Source organism: Octopus sinensis, unplaced genomic scaffold (genome assembly GCF_006345805.1).
Source record: "Octopus sinensis unplaced genomic scaffold, ASM634580v1 Contig04582, whole genome shotgun sequence".
Lineage (NCBI taxonomy): Eukaryota > Metazoa > Mollusca > Cephalopoda > Octopoda > Octopodidae > Octopus > Octopus sinensis.
This window is the reverse complement of record NW_021827582.1, coordinates 1-19,762: the sequence shown is the minus strand read 5'-3', so window position 1 is coordinate 19,762 and position 19,762 is coordinate 1. Positions and strand designations below refer to the sequence as shown.

The 19,762-nt window shown below is 38.1% G+C and overlaps 1 protein-coding gene across 1 annotated transcript; it reads right to left on the bottom strand.

Annotated features, from left to right (window-relative positions):
* Positions 1–4,781: 4,781 nt before the first annotated feature.
* LOC115227553 (receptor-interacting serine/threonine-protein kinase 1) lies at positions 4,782–15,431 on the bottom strand. The gene is made up of 4 exons (XM_029798349.1): positions 15,347–15,431; positions 11,240–11,290; positions 9,379–9,450; positions 4,782–5,249 (listed from the first exon to the last, which is right to left on the bottom strand). Exons 1-4 carry the CDS (start codon positions 15,414–15,416, stop codon positions 5,044–5,046), a joined length of 399 nt encoding a protein of 132 aa, XP_029654209.1. The 5' UTR covers positions 15,417–15,431; the 3' UTR covers positions 4,782–5,043.
* Positions 15,432–19,762: the final 4,331 nt, after the last annotated feature.

The window sequence follows — 19,762 nt, the reverse complement described above, 5'->3', positions numbered from 1 at the left end:
CCGCTATCCTTGTCCCAGAAGTATAGTAAAACCGTTAGTCTCACGTGCTCCAACAGATGTCTGCTCCTTCGTACTGAATTTGACCGAAGAAAACGTAAATATTTGTTGTCATCGTCCGATAAATATAATAATCCGCCAGTTTCAATGTACCTTACAGACATCTGTTTATTATCATTACTTTTTTGTGTGCTCGATCCGGCTGGCAAAAACGCGGTCATCTCTCGAAGTTTATTAGAAGGGAACAGCTACGTTCACGCTAACTGTTGCATATCCATTATGAGTTGATGGAAGGCAGCAAGCTAGACGAAATGCTTTGAGGTATTTCGCCCGTCAATACGTTCTGAGTTCAAATTCCGCCGAGGTCGACTTTGCCTTTCATCCTTTCGGGGTTGATAAATTAAGTACCAGCTGAGTACTGGGTCGATGTAATCGACTAGTCCCCTCCCACCCAAATTTCAGGCCTTGTGACTATAATAGAAAGAATTATAAATTGATGGATCACAAGGACAGGAGTCGATTCCCTGATGTCAGCTCGTGTCAGGATTTATGTGTGCGTGTCCATTAAACCCTTTTTTTTATCACAACAGAAACTGCTGTAACCCTAATCTACTCAATACGAAAGATATACTCTTTACTCTTTTACTTGTTTCAGTCATTTGACTGCGGCCATGCTGGAGCACCGCCTTTAATCGAGCAACTCGACCCCGGGACTTATTCTTTTGTAAGCCCAGTACTCATTCTATCAGTCTCTTTTGCCGAACCGCTAAGTAACGGGGACATAAACACACCAGCATCGGTTGTCAAGCAATGCTAGGGGGACAAACACAGACACACAAACACACACACATATATATACATATATACGACAGGCTTCTTTCAGTTTCCGTCTACCAAATCCACTCACAAGGCATTGGTCGGCCCGGGGCGATAGCAGAAGACACTTGCCCAAGATGCCACGCAGTGGGACTGAACCCGGAACCATGTGGTTGGTTAGCAAGCTACTTACCACACAGCCACTCCTGCGCCTATGAGCTGGAAATTTCCTTTAAAATATCTCCAATTTTCTGAACGTTATAAGAAAACAAATTCGGAGCGGAGCACAGTGATACAACAAAATGATAAATGATACGACAAAATGTCTACAAGTTTTAGATAGATATCTAACATTGACAGTCGGAGCTTGTGTATTTTCAAACCTCAATTGATTTACTTCAATTTTACATCAGATAATTGTGCTGTGTTTCAAACTTACGCTTCTTATTGTTCTTTCGTTTTATGCTTACCTACAATAGCCACATAACTTTACTGGTCAGCCAAATCTCTCCAAATATATGATAAATGCTAAATCAGTTCCATCACCTCAACTTGTTTTCTTATCGATTGAATTTTAATTTCGAGTTCTTGGCTGATCCTTTATTTAGACAAAATCCAAAGATGACTCAGCAGCTGTGTCCCACAAATAGAATAGAGTTAGACGGTGAATAGGTGACGGACACACACACACACACATGGAAGGTGTCCCCCCGGACATCTGAGAGAGAGAGTCACAAACACGGATACTTTAATACAGCGGGGATTGTGTAATACACTGCTGTTTATTTTGTCATATCTTCCCAGCATTATCCATCATTTGCAGACGCGGTGTGCCGCGATGTGACTCGGTGTAGTTCTGTGCAGTATGGTGTGACGCAGTATAACCTTCATAGTCTTATTCATCAGCAATTCATTCTCTAAATATATTTTGCTAGCCAGGGCTTCGACCACACGAGGGGACGTTATTTGGCGATGCAAACCCTACATATTCGATAATTGATCACAAAAGACGACTGTGCCCATCGGATGTCTCTCTGTCCACCTGCATTTCATAGATATCCCCAAACATTCGTCTCCGCTCTCCATCTCACGCCACTGGACTAAGTCTTTGTTCGGCTAAAGATGACAGATTGAGATGTGAGGACATCTGGATGGAAAGCAGCTTGACTGAGCATCATCTAATGGGTGCTGTCAACTTTGAAGCCATTCGAGGACAGTAGAAAGAGCATCCGGGTTGCCGGATAAAAAGATGGTCACTACACTGCGCCTTGTACATCCGGGCAGTTTACCTCGTGGGGAGAGAGTCTTATCCGTTGTCTTGGTAATTACAACTTTATTCTTTGCTAGGTTAACTTCTTACCCTCTAGATCCCAATCTTTGCTTCCACACCTGAAATTTCTTTACCAATTCTGATACAGATCCCATTATAAGACGAAGGTGATCCGTATATAAAAGTTCTCAGAGGAGTCACTTGTAAGTTCCTTGTTATGGCCAAGAGGACAATGATAAGCAGGAGGCCAAGAACCGAACCTCGGTGAAGTACCTGCTCTCTAAATTCATTACCCTACTCATGATTAACTTTCCCCTTGCTGACAAATCCCCTGTTCATGGCTTGTATGCCTTTCACTAGCCACCCATCTACATCTAACTTCCTCAGAGCCCACTAGATCGCAGATAAAGGGACTCTGTTGAAGTCTTCAGTCCTAAATAACATTTTGATGAAAATTTATTTAACAGAAAGAAAATTCTTTATTCACGACAAATTGTTTCGTTTCTTGAAACATGGAAATAATTTATATTATTCTCTCTAATAATGAATAAATTACAGGCCTGTATTAATGCAAAATGCTAAAATTCCTTTCAAAATAATTCAGAACTTCAGCTACGTCATCAGGTGAAAGAAAAGTTTTGTTAAATAGTCGGGTCTCGATGTAGGAAGGCAAAGTCAAAATTTTAAAATACTATGGAAGACAATAATAATAAAAATTAATAAAAGTTAATAAAACTATCTCCTAATATATGGAAGGGAATTTAAGTAATATAATTAAAAATGACATCTATATACTTCTCTGTACCTTTTCAAGTTCCTCAACAAACTCGTGCCATCAGGGTTTCCATTATATATTCTCAAGCGAAAGAAAAGAAGCTGCATTAGGTTTTACAGAAATGTGGATGCTACACATGGCCATTACAATGGCATAGGCTACATCATTGTCTGCTTCTACGATCGTGTTATTGCGGCTGAGGTTGTTTGTGGTCCTTTTGTAGGATCAATGCTGGTAATATCAAAGATCCCACATGGGTTTCAATGAATGGAGTTCCCATTCACATTTAGCACAGAAACAATTCCATGTAAAGCAGCCTTTGCCCTCCACATGCAACAAAGCACGGTGACAGACGTTTAAACAAATTGGAATATATCTTCGCACACAATTTGTCTCCCACGTTCAGCTGTATTTTGCATTATCAAGTGTTTCGATGAAAGCTAATGGGTCATTCCAAAAGAACTCAGTCAAAGCTGTGGACGTGCCCAACACAGATTTGGCACAAAATTATTTGGGGAATACCGCTATGTGCACAAGGGACATACTTATGATTTTAGGGTCCAACTCCGAAAGGTTTCAATGATACACCCCACCAAAATTTGAGAGCTACACCCCTCGGGGTGCTCTAATGTCAGTTTATACAGATTGTGTTGAACACCTTTAATACTAATGATAATATTTGTCTAAGAGTAGCTACTCCGGGTAATCTGAACGTACCCTGTCAGTATCTGCTTTCGGAATTGCTCTATCTTCTTCCATATTCACGTTATTGGTCTCTCAAATATGAATCCTTTCATAAGCGGACATTTTTTAAAAAATCAATATTCAAGGGACCCTCATGGGACCAAGAAGCATAATACAAGCAAACTTCTGCTGAGTTTCTTCAATTTCAGGACTAATCTGTCCATGATAGGAAGACTGACAATGTACCAGGCATAAACAATATTTAGAGGAGGCCTCTGAAAATGGTTCGAGGTGAACACAACTCATTCTTCTGACAGGTTTTGCCTCGTAAGTTCACCCTGTGAACAATTAAACAAGGGAATGAAACTTGTGATGCAGGAATGTATGTATCCATACTTTATCCGTTCAAAATTTCAACTGGTTTCTCATCTCCTTCAGAGTTAATTCATGTTATTGGCCTACGATTAGTTTTAAAGATGTTCAGCAGCAAATTATGTATAAATTGACATCCACTCTCCACGAGGGACTTGGCTCTCAAATTTTGGCGGGGCATATCTTTGAAACCTTTAGGAGTTTGGCTCTATAATTATACGTGTTGTGTTCCTTGTCCTTATAGAGGTATTAGCAAAAATAATTTGAGCCAAATCTTGTTTTTACATTGGGTGAGTTCGTGAAGGAACTCTCTGTCGGTTACGACGACACGGATCCCAGCTGATACGATCAACGGAACAGCTTGTTCGTGAACTTAACGTGCAAGTGGCTGAGTACTCCACAGACACGTGTATCCTTAACGCACTTCTCAGGGAGATTCAGCGTGACACAAAGTGTGACAAGGCCGGCCATTTGAAATACATGTACTACACATTTTTGCCAGCTGAGTGGACGGGATTAACATGAAATAAAGTGTCTTCCTCAAGGACACAACGCGTCGCTGGGAATTGAACTCACAACATTACGATCGTGAACCGAATGCCCTAATCACTAAGCCACGCGCCTTCACTGAGCTCCTAATGTAAAATTATTGACTGCAAGAAATGGAAATCCTATATTTACTGACAATTGTGTTTACAAGAAGGAAGGTTCTACTCGAAAGCAAAATGGGATTTTAAGCAAGCTTTACAAAATGGAATTACACATTCCATTTTTATGAAGAAATCCACAAGATATTAAAACTGCCTACATAACAATGGAGGTGTTTAGGGAGATAGAGGGACTTACAACAACAACATCAACAACAAATGAAATTTCAAAGCTTATCTTTATTTCCACAGTTAATCTCTAACAACAAGGGAAACAATTGCCCTCAATGGAGTAGACAGATCTGCTAGAATTAGTAGCCGAATCCTACTCAATTCACAATATGTCATCTGAAAGAAGGACACAGTAGACAATGTGGTATTGAGTTCTCTAAACTTAAGTGAAAGGCAGGATAGTCCTGGATGGAAGGCATTTGTCGAATGTAGACTTAGGACACAACAGCAGCGACAGTTTACTCAAAAATTCAATTTGTGTCTAATGATAGACGTTCAAGAGCGTCGAAACACTCGATTTCCGTCAGAGCTTCCGTTAATGTTTTAAGTGTACGATTCGCTGGATCACAACACTGGAACCATTTATAGAGCATCTGGAAACTTTGTTCTGCTGTATCATTAGGGAAGTCACTCTTGATAATGTTCAGGTCAACTTGTTTAATTCCTAATTCTCTCCCTGCAAAAGATACAACAATACAAAAATATAATTAAAACAACATTACCGATAATATAACACACGTGTGTGGTGGGTTGTTATAAATATAGCAAAGAAATCATGTGATTAGAGGAATGAGAAATACTTAAGAAACAGGGAAAATAGAAGACATTGGTCTCTGTTTCTAAAGATGTTGACAAAAATAACAAACATTTTGAAATAAAGGCTGGAAATGGAGAAAACATTTTGAAAAAGAATTAACTGAAAGTTACACGAGAAAATGTTTGGTAAAGAGCAGGAAGGAGAAGTGTTTTTCTGTGGGTAAGAGTGTATGAGAGCCTAAAGAATCAATAGAGACCAACAGTTACACGATTTGATCCATCCATCCATTTTCTCTGTCCTTTATTCATAGAAGGGTTGCTGGGGTAGAGTCTTTAGGAATCTCCTTCGTCGGGTCCTATCAGAAGATTTTCTGAATCCATTCTCAAAGATGACCAATTGAAACTATGGATTTTATCCAACAATCTAGTCTCGATCTACCCCTAGGGGTCTCCTGTCAGTTGGCTCAGCTTCAAGAACCCGTTTTGCGATTCATTTTTGTGACATTCTAATCACGTTTCTCTATTACTGGAGTTCTGACTTCTCAATGCAGAGAAGCAGCCGTTTGACCTGGAGAGACACCCAATTCTCCAGCCTACACACCCTGTCGAGTAACGTTACTCCAGAGACCCCTCAAAAGGAGTCTATTTCCGACGTTTGATAACATTCCATGGTCAATGCCTCAAATTGTCATATTTACAAATATCTAGAAAGCTGAGATTGAAATGTCAAATAATAACAATAATATTTGGTACACCTGGACCAATTAAAATAGAAATACATACAAGGCATGGTAGAATGATGTCAACCACACAAACAATTTCATAGTGATTGCTACACATCACATATTATAAAAGGCAACAGCTTAGTCTTTCTGTATTCATGACTCATAATAATGATTTCTTCCACTCTTTAGAGAAATTCTTATAATGGAGAGGTTTCAAGGTAACCCTTACAATGAGAAGTGTTTTAGCAAAAACGAAGGCAGGACTCGCCATCTACATGCCAACAACAGTTAGATCCTGAAGGAACTACTGTATCCATAAATATCTACCTGAACTGGGAAGTTATCATATTCGATATGCAGGAAAAGAAAGGTCGGGGTAATAGGATTTTTATATGGTGTATTCAATGCACACAAAGTGTACAGTGGGATCAGAGAGAAGTTGAAAGAGGGCAAGGGGTTTGTAAGTATGAAATATACAAAATGAATCTGAAGTAATATCAACTCTGAAAGACGTAGTTGCTGGTTTCTGTTACCTAACAGGTATGATTAGAAGTGGAGGAGACTATGCGGAAAGCATAGTAACTGAACTGCAAAATTGTACAGAGAGCTGTTGTGTCTATTTGCATTGAAGCGATTCTGTTTCCAGATGAAGTGCAGAGTGATGTGTAGTTGTAAAGTGCAATATTGCATTGAATGTGGAAAATGTATTAAAAACTGGCATGAAATGAGGTGGACATACTTCACTAGAAGTAAAATATTCAGGTGTAGAGATGCTGGACAAAAGATGAGCAGGAAGAAAAACTTTGTCTTCAAAGAAGCAGAGATAGTATTGGGTTGGCAACTAAGTTCCCGCGGTTTTTATAAATTTTGGAATTTATGGCGTTTTTAAATTTTGGAATCTATTTTTGCTTTGAGAATTCTATTTTGAATGATTTTGGAATCTATTTTGTTTTCTTTGTAGTTAATTTTAGTTAATTTTTGTTTATTTTCAGATCATTAAAACTGAATGTCAAGTTAAGAAAAACGAGCATTTTCGACACCTACTTTTTTGCTTTTAATCAAGGTTCTAAGGCTGCAAAAGCTGCTCGCGACATTTGTACAGTGTATGGAGAGGGTGCCATAACTGAAAGAACCGCTTGTGATTGGTATGCCATGTTCACAAATGGAAATTTTGACCTCAAAGATGCACTTTGTTCTGGCCGTCCAGTTGAGTTCGATGAAGAGCGATTAAACCAACTTTTGCACGAAAATTCACGTCAAATGACAGGGGAACAGTCAGAGAAAATGGAATGCTCTCACACTGCTATAGAGAAGCATCTTCACTCGATGGGATGGGTTCAGAAGTATGGAGCATGGGTTCAGCATGCTTTAAGTGACAACAGCAGAAATCAACGAGCCACAATTTCTGCTGGCTTGTTTGCTCGTCACCGCTCAACTCATGGACACAGGCAACGATTTCTTGGCCGAATCGTTACTAGAGTCGGAAAATGGTGCCTGTACATCAATATGAAGCAGCGTAAGGAATGGCTTAACCCCGGTAAACAAGAGACACCGCGAGTGAAAGAAGATCTTCATCCGCGTTAAACGATGTTGTGCGTATGGTGGGGCTGGGAAGGAATTATCCATGACGAGTTGCTTGAACGGAACCAAACGGTTAACACGGAACTCTATGTTCAAGAGATGGAACGACTCAACACGGCTATTCAAGAGAAAAGACCTAATCGTCAGCATGGAGTTCTTCTGCTGCACGATAACTCCCGCCCTCACATCGCCAATATAACCAAGGAAGCCATTCAAACGCATGGCTGGGAAGTGCTGCCACACCCGCCGTACTCTCCTGATTTGGCACCAACGGATTTCTACCTCTTTCGATCTCTTTCAAATGATATACGCGGAGTTTCGTTCAATACTGATGCAGAATTGAGAGCTTGGTTGGATCAATTTTTCCAGTCGAAATCGGGTGATTTCCACGAACGAGGTATTACAAATCTTGTTGAACGTTGGAAAGAAGTTGTAAACAACAAGGGTGAATACATTATTCATTAATTAGCTGGGTTTTTTATAAAACCTTTTAAATTTTAAAACAAAATAGAGGGAACTTAGTTGTCACCCTAATACATGAGAGAGGAGATGGTAGAAATATGGGGAGGGGGAGTGTGAAAAATAAAATTTGGGTAAAGAAATGGCAGGAGATCTAAATGGAAGGAAAAAAGTTAAACCTGACAAAGAAACACAACTGTGGGAGAAAAATGAACGGAAGATGAGGATAATGGACTGCTGTTAGTGAATCGATTTTACCCCAGTATATGACTGGTACATTTTATATGAATTCAAAAGATATAACAAGTTGGCCACGTCATACATGATGTCCTTTCTTAATAATCATTTCTATCAGATGACTGCGGTGATTGTCATGACCTTTTGTGTCCGGGAACGAAGGTTCAAATCTAGTCCCCAGCAAAGCTCAATGTCCCACGTAAAGACATTTCTCTATGGTGCATTCTACCTACATGCATATAGGTACCATAGGGAGGTGGAATACATTACTGTAAATACTAGGAGCATTGTATAAAAGATACTTTCTGTTGTTAAACTTTGAGACAAGGAGACATGGTTTATTGTGATGTTCATGCCTTTCCAAATGAGGTTTGTAAAGCAAAGAAGAAGAGTGAAATGATTTCAATTGACAAACAAAGTCAAGTTGTCTTTACAACTTCTGTTAGGATGATTATTTTATATTTTGTATTTCCTTAACTTAAAGGGCTGAGTCCAGGCGACCCTGGAAAATAATTAACAATAGGGCCTGTCTGGTTTGAGAGAGGACTATAGGTTGTCCTGGGGCTAAAGGACTACAATAAACAGGCTAACCAGGAGAGTTACTACAACATGTCTCACGAGATACACAGTCTCCTGTAAGAATGTTGCATTTGATAATGTGGTCCTGTTCTGCCAAGAAAAGAACGGCGTCACACCTGGGACACTTTTCCTCTTAAGTCTGCCAGATTAAGGCATACATCTGCCTAAACAACAACAACAACCTACCAGTATATTAAATAGCAATGTAAACAAATAGAAACATTGACATTAACTCACCTGTTTACCTGTAAACAATAATAGAATTTAGTTACCTGTCCCAAACGACACTATTAACTCTTGTGTATCTTCTAATTTATCTATTTCACCATACTCGGTGATATTTCAGTAATATCTTTAGCTAACCATTCGAAAGAAAATTAGGAATGGAACCTGTTCTCAGTCATTCTAACAAACAAAAGTTCAAATAATGGCAAAATTTATAGAAATCAAGTGCTTTTTTTTACTCACCAAGTTGCTGCCATTTATTCCCCAACTTCTTTGCTACACTATGAAGAAGTTTCTCATCCAGGTTTACAGACTCTGAAATAAATATTTCCAAATTTTACACGTCATAGTATAATTTCTCTGTCTCTGTTAATTGGTCTTTATTTTATAAATGTAAGTCATTCTTATCATTAATGGCCATTATTTTTATACTTCTTTCGTGGTCCCATGGAATAGCTCAATATTTACGTCCATAACCAAACAGACTAACCTTCCTAGACTTCTCTCTATTAAGACATCCTACATTCATTATCAAGTAACGTAGTAATTATCTCGTTTATTTATCAATTGAAGAAACTGTTGTTTCCTTAGTTTTATCTTTTGTTTCTTATATCTGTGCCAAATCTCTTACATGGTACTTTTATATCATCCATGGATGTCATCCTTCTTAGGTTATTTCACCCGAACCGGTCTCTCTTGATCAATCTGCTGATCAAAGGAACATCTCCATAAGAGGCACAAACAAAATGACTGATATTTTGCAAACTACAACAATTCCAATTTCAAAATGATGCAAGTCTTTTGTGAAATTTTCTCTCATGAAACACATATTGAAATTGTTATAGCAGCCCCTCATCAGGTCCTTACTCTTCTCTCATATATAAAAGAAGTTCATTGCATCCATCAACACTTGATTGGAGATATTTACTGCTTGATAGAGGGCCAAAAGCATTAACCAGCTCAAGCCATAACACATTCAAATTCCTTAATTTCCCTTTGTGTTTTCTATCGAGTCCCAAACTGAAAATCCATGTTCTACATACAGGGGTTCTGGAGATGCCAGCCTTCTGGATATTTCATCTTACGTAATCATTATTTTGTAGATATATAGCTGATCTCTTAGCAAGTACAGCCTTGTAAATCTTGCCATTCAAGATTGAAATTGGCTTCAATTGGCCACTTAGTTTTGCATTAACTTACTTTGATGAATAAAATCCTTTTGTCTTGCACCATTCATTAATCAGTTCACCTTTATCCCACAACTCTCTAAATAGTAATTAATGCTTATAACACCTGGGCACAACATTTGTACATGTTCTATGGTACACAATCATCTCCCGTTGCAATCTCCGGTCTTGCCTTCTTCACTAAGCTTTATACTTGTTTCTTGCTGAAATCGCAAAGCTGAAATATTTGATTACTGGTTTCATTGGACATTTCAAACCAAACATGAGCAGGAATGTTAGTACTGTAAGAAGGGTTCTTAAGGAGCTGCAATTTAATGTGTTCACTATCCCTTCTTCTTTCAACCCGTCCGATGTCTCTTTGAATGTATTTGTATTGTATCATACAGCCTCTATGAAGTTTCAAGAAAGGGAAAGAGACAACGGTTTTCTGAGCAGCAAACCAACGTCTTCCACTGGAATAAAGACAATGTTTACTGGATGCAATGATAGATTTATTATCAGTGAAAAATATGAGGGTGGTCATATTTGGAACGCATTTCATTGTAAGTCTGCCAGATTATGAGAGACATCAGCTAAAATAACAACAATAACTTGTCAGTAAACATTTAAAAAATATAAAACAAACAAAACCTTTGTCATTACCTCACCTGTTAAACCACAACATATATTATTTGGCTGTTCCAAAAGAGAACCTGAAATCTATTTCGCTTCTAATTTATCCATTTCACCAACCGTGCTAACCTGATTGGATACTTTATTAAATGTCAATAGTATCGATATGTTTAATATGATTAGTTTAATGCTAAAACTTCCCATTGAAAGGTAAGAATGGAAGCTGCTCTTTATCATTCTGATATCAAAATAATAAGAAGATAAACCTTACAGAAATCAATCAAGTGATGTTATTTTATACTCACCAACAGGTTCTTCCTGTGTCTGTGTTTCTTTATCTTTGAATGTTCGATTCTCTGAAATAAATATTTCCAAGTTTCAAACGTTGTAGAAAATTTTATCCATCTTTATTAATAATCTATATTTTATATCAGGGATTCCTTTCATAGATAATCAACTGTTGAAAACAATAATTTTGGTTAGAATGTTTATAGTTTGAACAGGATTACCATGTAATATTTACACTGCCTTCCAAAATTTCCTTTATCTTTTAAGACATTCGACGTCATCTAACAACTGTGTCATTATTTCATTTAATTATCACTTGATAACACCAATCTTTTATAAGGTTTGTCTTTCCTTTCTTATATCTGCACTAAACATATGACGTGAAATTGTGCCCTCACTTCTGCCCTTCTCTAACCAACATTATTCTCAGCTTTGCTTAATTCCAATGGCAACCAGTTTGGTCATCAATGATCTAACCATTAACACATTACACACACCACTTTAAGTTGTATAAACACTTACACCTGATCTCCTTCTTAAACATTACTGTAGGTAATCATTAGTTTTTAACTTCCTGCATCACTGTTCACCAGAATGTCAGCTGATGCATGAAATGCTTTAAAACACCTTAATAGAGCAGTGTTTATAAAGATGAGCGAAGATTACTTCTACACAGGTGGAACAGAAAATGATAGCAGGTGTCCTCAAAGAGGATACACTTGCACAAACTTCACCCTACTACAGGTAACTCTTCATCCTTACATTATAGCTGTGAAAAGATCTGAAATGGTAGAATGGAAGTGATTCTGAAAACTCTAGGATATCTCTGACAACCCGCTTCTATATATCAACCAAACTTTCATCTCTCCTTTGATGTCCCCTTAATCAATGCGGTGCCTCTGAATGGGCTGAAAACTCAGTTCAATCAAATCTGAGGGGACGAAATGGACATCTCTGTAGAAATATTCACCTGACAGAAAACCGTCTTCCTGATGTTGTAGTTAACAACATTACAAGGAATATGAAACCCTGCTCACACCCCATTCTACCATCACTGTTTTACCACATTTGTCACTAATGATCATTGACGTCAACTAATTGAAAATGTTTCTAAAATGTTTTATAAAATACATCTAATTAGTGTCAAGTACGTATACAGAAATGTTCCACAACATAGTGTTTCCTATGAAATGAATCGAAAACACAATACCATCAAAACATACTGAAACATAGGGACCATAATCACGGTTCGTATGGATGTGGTCTTGTAACCAAGGAAAATTGTAAAATTACAGAGAGTAATAAGGTGTAGAATGTTACTCGAAAGTGCCAAGTTCTGTTGAGGTTCTACAATTTGAGAAATGATCTACCTATGATAAGAATATTCACAATATACGATATTATGTTTAGATGCCTCTGAAACTCGTTCCGGGTGTAAAAATCGCGTTTTTGACAATTTTCAACTCGCCAGTAAACCATGTGTCGTATTCAACAATGGATCGAAACTCATTCTCCAAGATTGTATACATCTACACTTTATTCGTTCAAAATCTCAAAGTTTGCTCTTAACTTCTTCATAATTAATTTTATTTTCCAATATGTGCTTTTTAACAAAATTGCACAGTTCTCTGACAACTTTTATCACACAAGGTTAAAAAAAGTGACAGGACCAGCAAGTTCGGGGAGGGAGTACATTGATTACATCGACCCCAGTACACAACTGGTATTTTCCTATTGAGCCTGAAGGGGTGAAAAGGCGAAGTCAATCTCGGCAGAATTTGAAATTAGAACCTAAAGACGGACGAAATGCAGTTAAGTGCATTAACGATTCTGGCAGGGGTCACCTTATCTATTATTTAATAATATTAAAGCGGCGAACTAGCAGAATCGGTGGCGCGACGAACAAAATGCCGAGTGGCGTTTCGTCCGTCTTCACGTTCTGAGTTTAAAATTCCACCGAGGTTGTCTTTGCCTTTCATTTTTTCAGGGTAAATAAAATAAGTACCAGTTGTGTACTGGGGTCGATATACTCGCCTCATTTCCTCCCCTGAAAATGATCACAGAAGATCAATAAAAGGGCAGATATAAGCCGCCTATTTGCTAAAAAGGATCTTATTTTACATATAAAAATTTATATTTTAAATCATATTATTTTCATACTGAAATGCTTATGGTATTAAGGTAAAACTCCTAATTACAATTTGAGATGTTATTGATTTACAATTCATTGATTACATATTAACAGGCAATTATCTAAATAGATCATTATTATACGTTTTGTATTTTTGATTGTAAAAATAACTAGATATAAACGATGACAACCTCTTCTGGATGAGAGCAGATCCTCAGGGGCCAGCTTATAAAACCTGGCTCTCTGTCCCAGGTGCTCAAACCAATCAGATAATGTTCTGTTAGGGCACCCGACAAGCATTGCTACAGATCGAGGAACGCCGTGGCCGAAGTCATGCGTTTGATTGGTGCATGAAATTAATAAATCTTGGTTTTCATCTGAGAGTTCAATGATACAACCAATGTACCAATCATTTTCATTCGTGTATCCAACATATTTTCAGGACCTTAACTTTGAAATATCTTGCTTAGATGCTGGCCTCTCCTCACCTAAAAGAGTGAAATTGTCATCAGCTGATATCTTCTTCGTTAGAAGATCAGATCTTGAAGAAGGGACGAAGCGGTGATGGGATCGTGTGCCAACTGATTTCACTGAGCTGCTGGTTCGTGAAAGCAAATCGAAGCTGTTTTCACTTCGGACGACATCGGCTGCCGACATGTCAAAGAACATTATCTCTGGAATGCTTGCACATGCTCAGCCATACATCTTGCAACCTGTAAGAAAATGTCTTTCCGTGGTTACTTGTAGACTTGCTTTTTCAGCAACACATTTCTTCATCCTACTGATTCCCTCATATGTACTTTTTTCACATGACATGGCAAAGAAATACGACTCCGCTTCAAGTCCTTGATCATTCTGATGATGACAGAGATTTGTTTGGTGTCTCTAGTTCTTGTATTGGTCGGCTGCACCGTCACTGAAGTACAGGAGATGGTTTATGAATGGAAGTTCTGTCTTTATATGCGATATCACCCTCGTAATAAAAGCATGCACTGTGGTATTGTCATGTTTCAAACAATCAGATATGACACAGATTGAAGTGCATTGTGGGTTTGAACCAGTCTTATAACAGATCGCGAATGGATGAATATATTGGCCTGGGAGTTGTTCCGATGAAACCCTTGCTCCGAATCCTTCACTACAAAACTATAATTTTCTGCCAAGTCTGACAATACTGTCGCATGATTTGATGTCAGATCATCTTTCTGATGAATAAGGAGACTAGTTTGAGTCTTTGCTGTGAAATGGGGTTGATGCAGAGTATTAAACACATTTTCAGCGGTTTGAAGGAAATCATTCACTGGGGAAGTTAGGCACATCAGGGCTGCCCAGTACACATAAATCCTCGTTACTAAATCCTCTGAGTCAAAATCACGTGATTAAATATGTCCAACACTTCAGTCCACTCAGCTGGCGAAAATATGTAATTTTACAGCGGACTAAATCAAAATCAAAATCGATCAACATCAATGGAAATTGTAGCTGTAATACCAGTGCCGGTGGTACGTAAAAAACCATCCGAACGTGGCCGTTGCCAGCCTCACCTGGCCCCCATGCCGGTGGTACGTAAAAGAGCCACCTAGACGTGGCCGTTGCCAGTGCCGCCCGTCTGACCTCTGTGCCGATGGAACGTAAAAAAGCACCATCCGACCGTGACCGTTTGACAGCCTCCTCTGGCAACTGTGTCGGTGGCACGTAAAAAGCACCCACTACACTCACGGAGTGGTTGGCGTTAGGAAGGGCATCCAACCGTAGAAACTTTGCCAGATCAGACTGGGCCTGGTGCAGCCTTCTGGCTTCCCAGACCCCAGTTGCACCGTCCAACCCATGCTAGCAGGGAAAGTGGACGCTAAATAATGATGATGATGAATGATGATGACAAGCGTCCTCTTCATGGAAGAATAAATAAGCCGGGGGAACCGGGAAGCCAACCCTATGCTTCTTATGGAGTAATATGGTCTAACATAATTAGGTACAGTTATTTTCTACTCACCAGGTGGTTCTGCTAACATCTGGACTTCCGGCTTTGACGACTTTGGACCCTCTGAAATAAACAATTTCATGTTTTAAACACTGTAGAAAAAAGTCTTTATCATTATTAATAATCGATGTTTTATTATTGTTAGACAATCCTATCATCATTGGTCAACTGGTGACCATCATGCTTTTGGAGAGCATTTGTATAATTTCTACAGTATTACAATGTAATTATTCAAAATTTAGGTCCACAACAGCATAAACTACACTTAACAACCCTTCTCTGTCTCTTAAGGCATCCAACAATTTTAACAATTCTGAAATTATCTCGTTTAATTATCCCCTAATAACAACAGACTTTCTCTTAGTTTCGTTTTGGTTTTCTTATGTTTGTTCCAGATCTTTGACAAGACATCGTCATTTCCCCTCCAGAGATCTCTAATCAATATTCGTCTCATCTTCTGCTAAATTCAAATGTCAACCAAGTTGCGCATCGAATATCCAACCCCAAACACGAAACACCACTTCAGGATATATATATATATATATATATATATATATATATATATATACATACATACATACATACATACATATGTTTAGATGGGCTGGACACATCGCCCAGCTCACCGAAAATCTGTGGACACGCGCAGTTGTCGAGTGGTACCCGCGCGAGTGGAAACGACCACCCGGAAGGCCTCCATGTCGGTGGAGTAACGATTTCAGGAGGACGATTGGGATCACGTGGATGAGGAAGGCGCGATCCACAATCTCTGTCATCATCAGAATGATCAAGGACTTGAAGCGGAGTCGTATTTCTTTGCCATGTCATGTGAAAAAAGTACATATGAGGGAATCAGTAGGATGAAGAAATGTGTTGCTGAAAAAGCAAGTCTACAAGTAACCACGGAAAGACATTTTCTCACAGGTTGCAAGATGTATGGCTGAGCATGTGCAAGCATTCCAGAGATAATGTTCTTTGACATGTCGGCAGCCGATGTCGTCCGAAGTGAAAACAGCTTCGATTTGCTTTCACGAATCAGCAGCTCACTGAAATCAGTTGGCACACGATCCCATCACCGCTTCGTCCCTTCTTCAAGATCTGATCTTCTAACGAAGAAGATATCAGCTGATGACAATTTCACTCTTTTAGGTGAGGAGAGGCCAGCATCTAAGCAAGATATTTCAAAGTTAAGGTCCTGAAAATATGTTGGATACACGAATGAAAATGATTGGTACATTGGTTGTATCATTGAACTCTCAGATGAAAACCAAGATTTATTAATTTCATGCACCAATCAACGCATGACTTCGGCCACGGCGTTCCTCGATCTGTAGCAATGCTTGTCGGGTGCCCTAACAGAACATTATCTGATTGGTTTGAGCACCTGGGACAGAGAGCCAGGTTTTATAAGCTGGCCCCTGAGGATCTGCTCTCATCCAGAAGAGGTTGTCATCGTTTATATCTAGTTATTTTTACAATCAAAAATACAAAACGTATAATAATGATCTATTTAGATAATTGCCTGTTAATATGTAATCAATGAATTGTAAATCAATAACATCTCAAATTGTAATTAGGAGTTTTACCTTAATACCATAAGCATTTCAGTATGAAAATAATATGATTTAAAATATAAATTTTTAGCAAATAGGCGGCTTATATCTGCCCTTTTATTGATCTTCTGTGATCATTTTCAGGGGATGAAATGAGGCGAGTATATCGACCCCAGTACACAACTGGTACTTATTTTATTTACCCTGAAAAAATGAAAGGCAAAGACAACCTCGGTGGAATTTTAAACTCAGAACGAGAAGACGGACGAAACGCCACTCGGCATTTTGTTCGTCGCGCCACCGATTCTGCTAGTTCGCCGCTTTAATATTATTAAATAATAGATAAGGTGACCCCTGGCAGAATCGTTAATGCAATTAACTGCATTTCGTCCGTCTTTAGGTTCTAATTTCAAATTCTGCCGAGATTGACTTCGCCTTTTCACCCCTTCAGGCTCAATAGGAAAATACCAGTTGTGTACTGGGGTCGATGTAATCAATGTACTCCCTCCCCGAACTTGCTGGTCCTGTCACTTTTTTTAACCTTGTGTGATAAAAGTTGTCAGAGAACTGCGCAATTTTGTTAAAAAGCACATATTGGAAAATAAAATTAATTATGAAGAAGTTAAGAGCAAACTTTGAGATTTTGAACGAATAAAGTGTAGATGTATACAATCTTGGAGAATGAGTTTCGATCCATTGTTGAATACGACACATGGTTTACTGGCGAGTTGAAAATTGTCAAAAACGCGATTTTTACACCCGGAACGAGTTTCAGAGGCATCTAAACATAATATCGTATATTGTGAATATTCTTATCATAGGTAGATCATTTCTCAAATTGTAGAACCTCAACAGAACTTGGCACTTTCGAGTAACATTCTACACCTTATTACTCTCTGTAATTTTACAATTTTCCTTGGTTACAAGACCACATCCATACGAACCGTGATTATAGTCCCTATGTTTCAGTATGTTTTGATGGTATTGTGTTTTCGATTCATTTCATAGGAAACACTATGTTGTGGAACATTTCTGTATACGTATTTGACACTAATTAGATGTATTTTATAAAACATTTTAGAAACATTTTCAATTAGTTGACGTCAATGATCATTAGTGACAAATGTGGTAAAACAGTGATGGTAGAATGGGGTGTGAGCAGGGTTTCATATTCCTTGTAATGTTGTTAACTACAACATCAGGAAGACGGTTTCTGTCAGGTAAATATTTCTACAGAGATGTCCATTTCGTCCCCTCAGATTTGATTGAACTGAGTTTTCAGCCCATTCAGAGGCACCGCATTAAGGGGACATCAAAGGAGAGATGAAAGTTTGGTTGATATATAGAAGAGGGTTGTCAGAGATATCCTAGAGTTTTCAGAATCACTTCCATTCTACCATTTCAGATCTTTGCACTGCTATAATGTAAGGACGAAGAGTTACCTGTAGTAGAGTGAAGTTTGTGCAAGTGTATCCTCTTTGAGGACACCTGCTATCATTTTCTGTTCCACCTGTGTAGAAGTAATCTTCGCTCATCTTTATAAACACTGCTCTATTAAGGTGTTTTAAAGCATTTCATGCATCAGCTGACATTCTGGTGAACAGTGATGCAGGAAGTTGAAAACTAATGATTACCTGCAGTAATGTTTAAGAAGGAGATCAGGTGTGAGTGTTTATACAACTTAAAGTGGTGTGTGTAATGTGTTAATGGTTAGATCATTGATGACCAAACTGGTTGCCATTGGAATTAAGCAAAGCTGAGAATAATGTTGGTTAGAGAAGGGCAGAAGTGAGGGCACAATTTCACGTCATATGTTTAGTGCAGATATAAGAAAGGAAAGACAAACCTAATAAAAGATTGGTGTTATCAAGTGATAATTAAATGAAATAATGACACAGTTGTTAGATGACGTCGAATGTCTTAAAAGATAAAGGAAATTTTGGAAGGCAGTGTAAATATTACATGGTAATCCTGTTCAAACTATAAACATTCTAACCAAAATTATTGTTTTCAACAGTTGATTATCTATGAAAGGAATCCCTGATATAAAATATAGATTATTAATAAAGATGGATAAAATTTTCTACAACGTTTGAAACTTGGAAATATTTATTTCAGAGAATCGAACATTCAAAGATAAAGAAACACAGACACAGGAAGAACCTGTTGGTGAGTATAAAATAACATCACTTGATTGATTTCTGTAAGGTTTATCTTCTTATTATTTTGATATCAGAATGATAAAGAGCAGCTTCCATTCTTACCTTTCAATGGGAAGTTTTAGCATTAAACTAATCATATTAAACATATCGATACTATTGACATTTAATAAAGTATCCAATCAGGTTAGCACGGTTGGTGAAATGGATAAATTAGAAGCGAAATAGATTTCAGGTTCTCTTTTGGAACAGCCAAATAATATATGTTGTGGTTTAACAGGTGAGGTGATGACAAAGGTTTTGTTTGTTTAATATTTTTTAAATGTTTACTGACAAGTTATTGTTGTTATTTTAGCTGATGTCTCTCATAATCTGGCAGACTTACAATGAAATGCGTTCCAAATATGAACACCCTGTCATTTTTCACTGATAATAAATCTATCATTGCATCCAGTAAACATTGTCTTTATTCCAGTGGAAGACGTTGGTTTGCTGCTCAGAAAACCGTTGTCTCTTTCCCTTTCTTCAAACTTCATAGAGGCTGTATGATACAATACAATCAAATACATTCAAAGAGACATCGGACGGGTTGCAAAAGGAAAGGATAGTGAACACTTTAAATTGCAGCTCCTTAAGAACGCTTCTTACAGTACTAACATTCCTGCTCATGTTTGGTTTGAAATGTCCAATGAAACCAGTAATCAAATATTTCAGCT

What these genes read in the sequence shown, in the direction of transcription:
- LOC115227553 (XM_029798349.1), bottom strand. Translation starts at nt 15,416, where the DNA reads ATGAAATTGTTTATTTCAGAGGGTCCAAAGTCGTCAAAGCCGGAAGTC. An exon ending in GACACAGGAAGAACCTGTTG is followed by an intron (nt 9,451 to 11,239) that starts GTGAGTATAAAA and finishes TATTTATTTCAG; the next exon opens with AGTCTGTAAACCTGGATGAG. An exon ending in GAATAAATGGCAGCAACTTG is followed by an intron (nt 5,250 to 9,378) that starts GTGAGTAAAAAA and finishes TATCTTTTGCAG; the next exon opens with GGAGAGAATTAGGAATTAAA.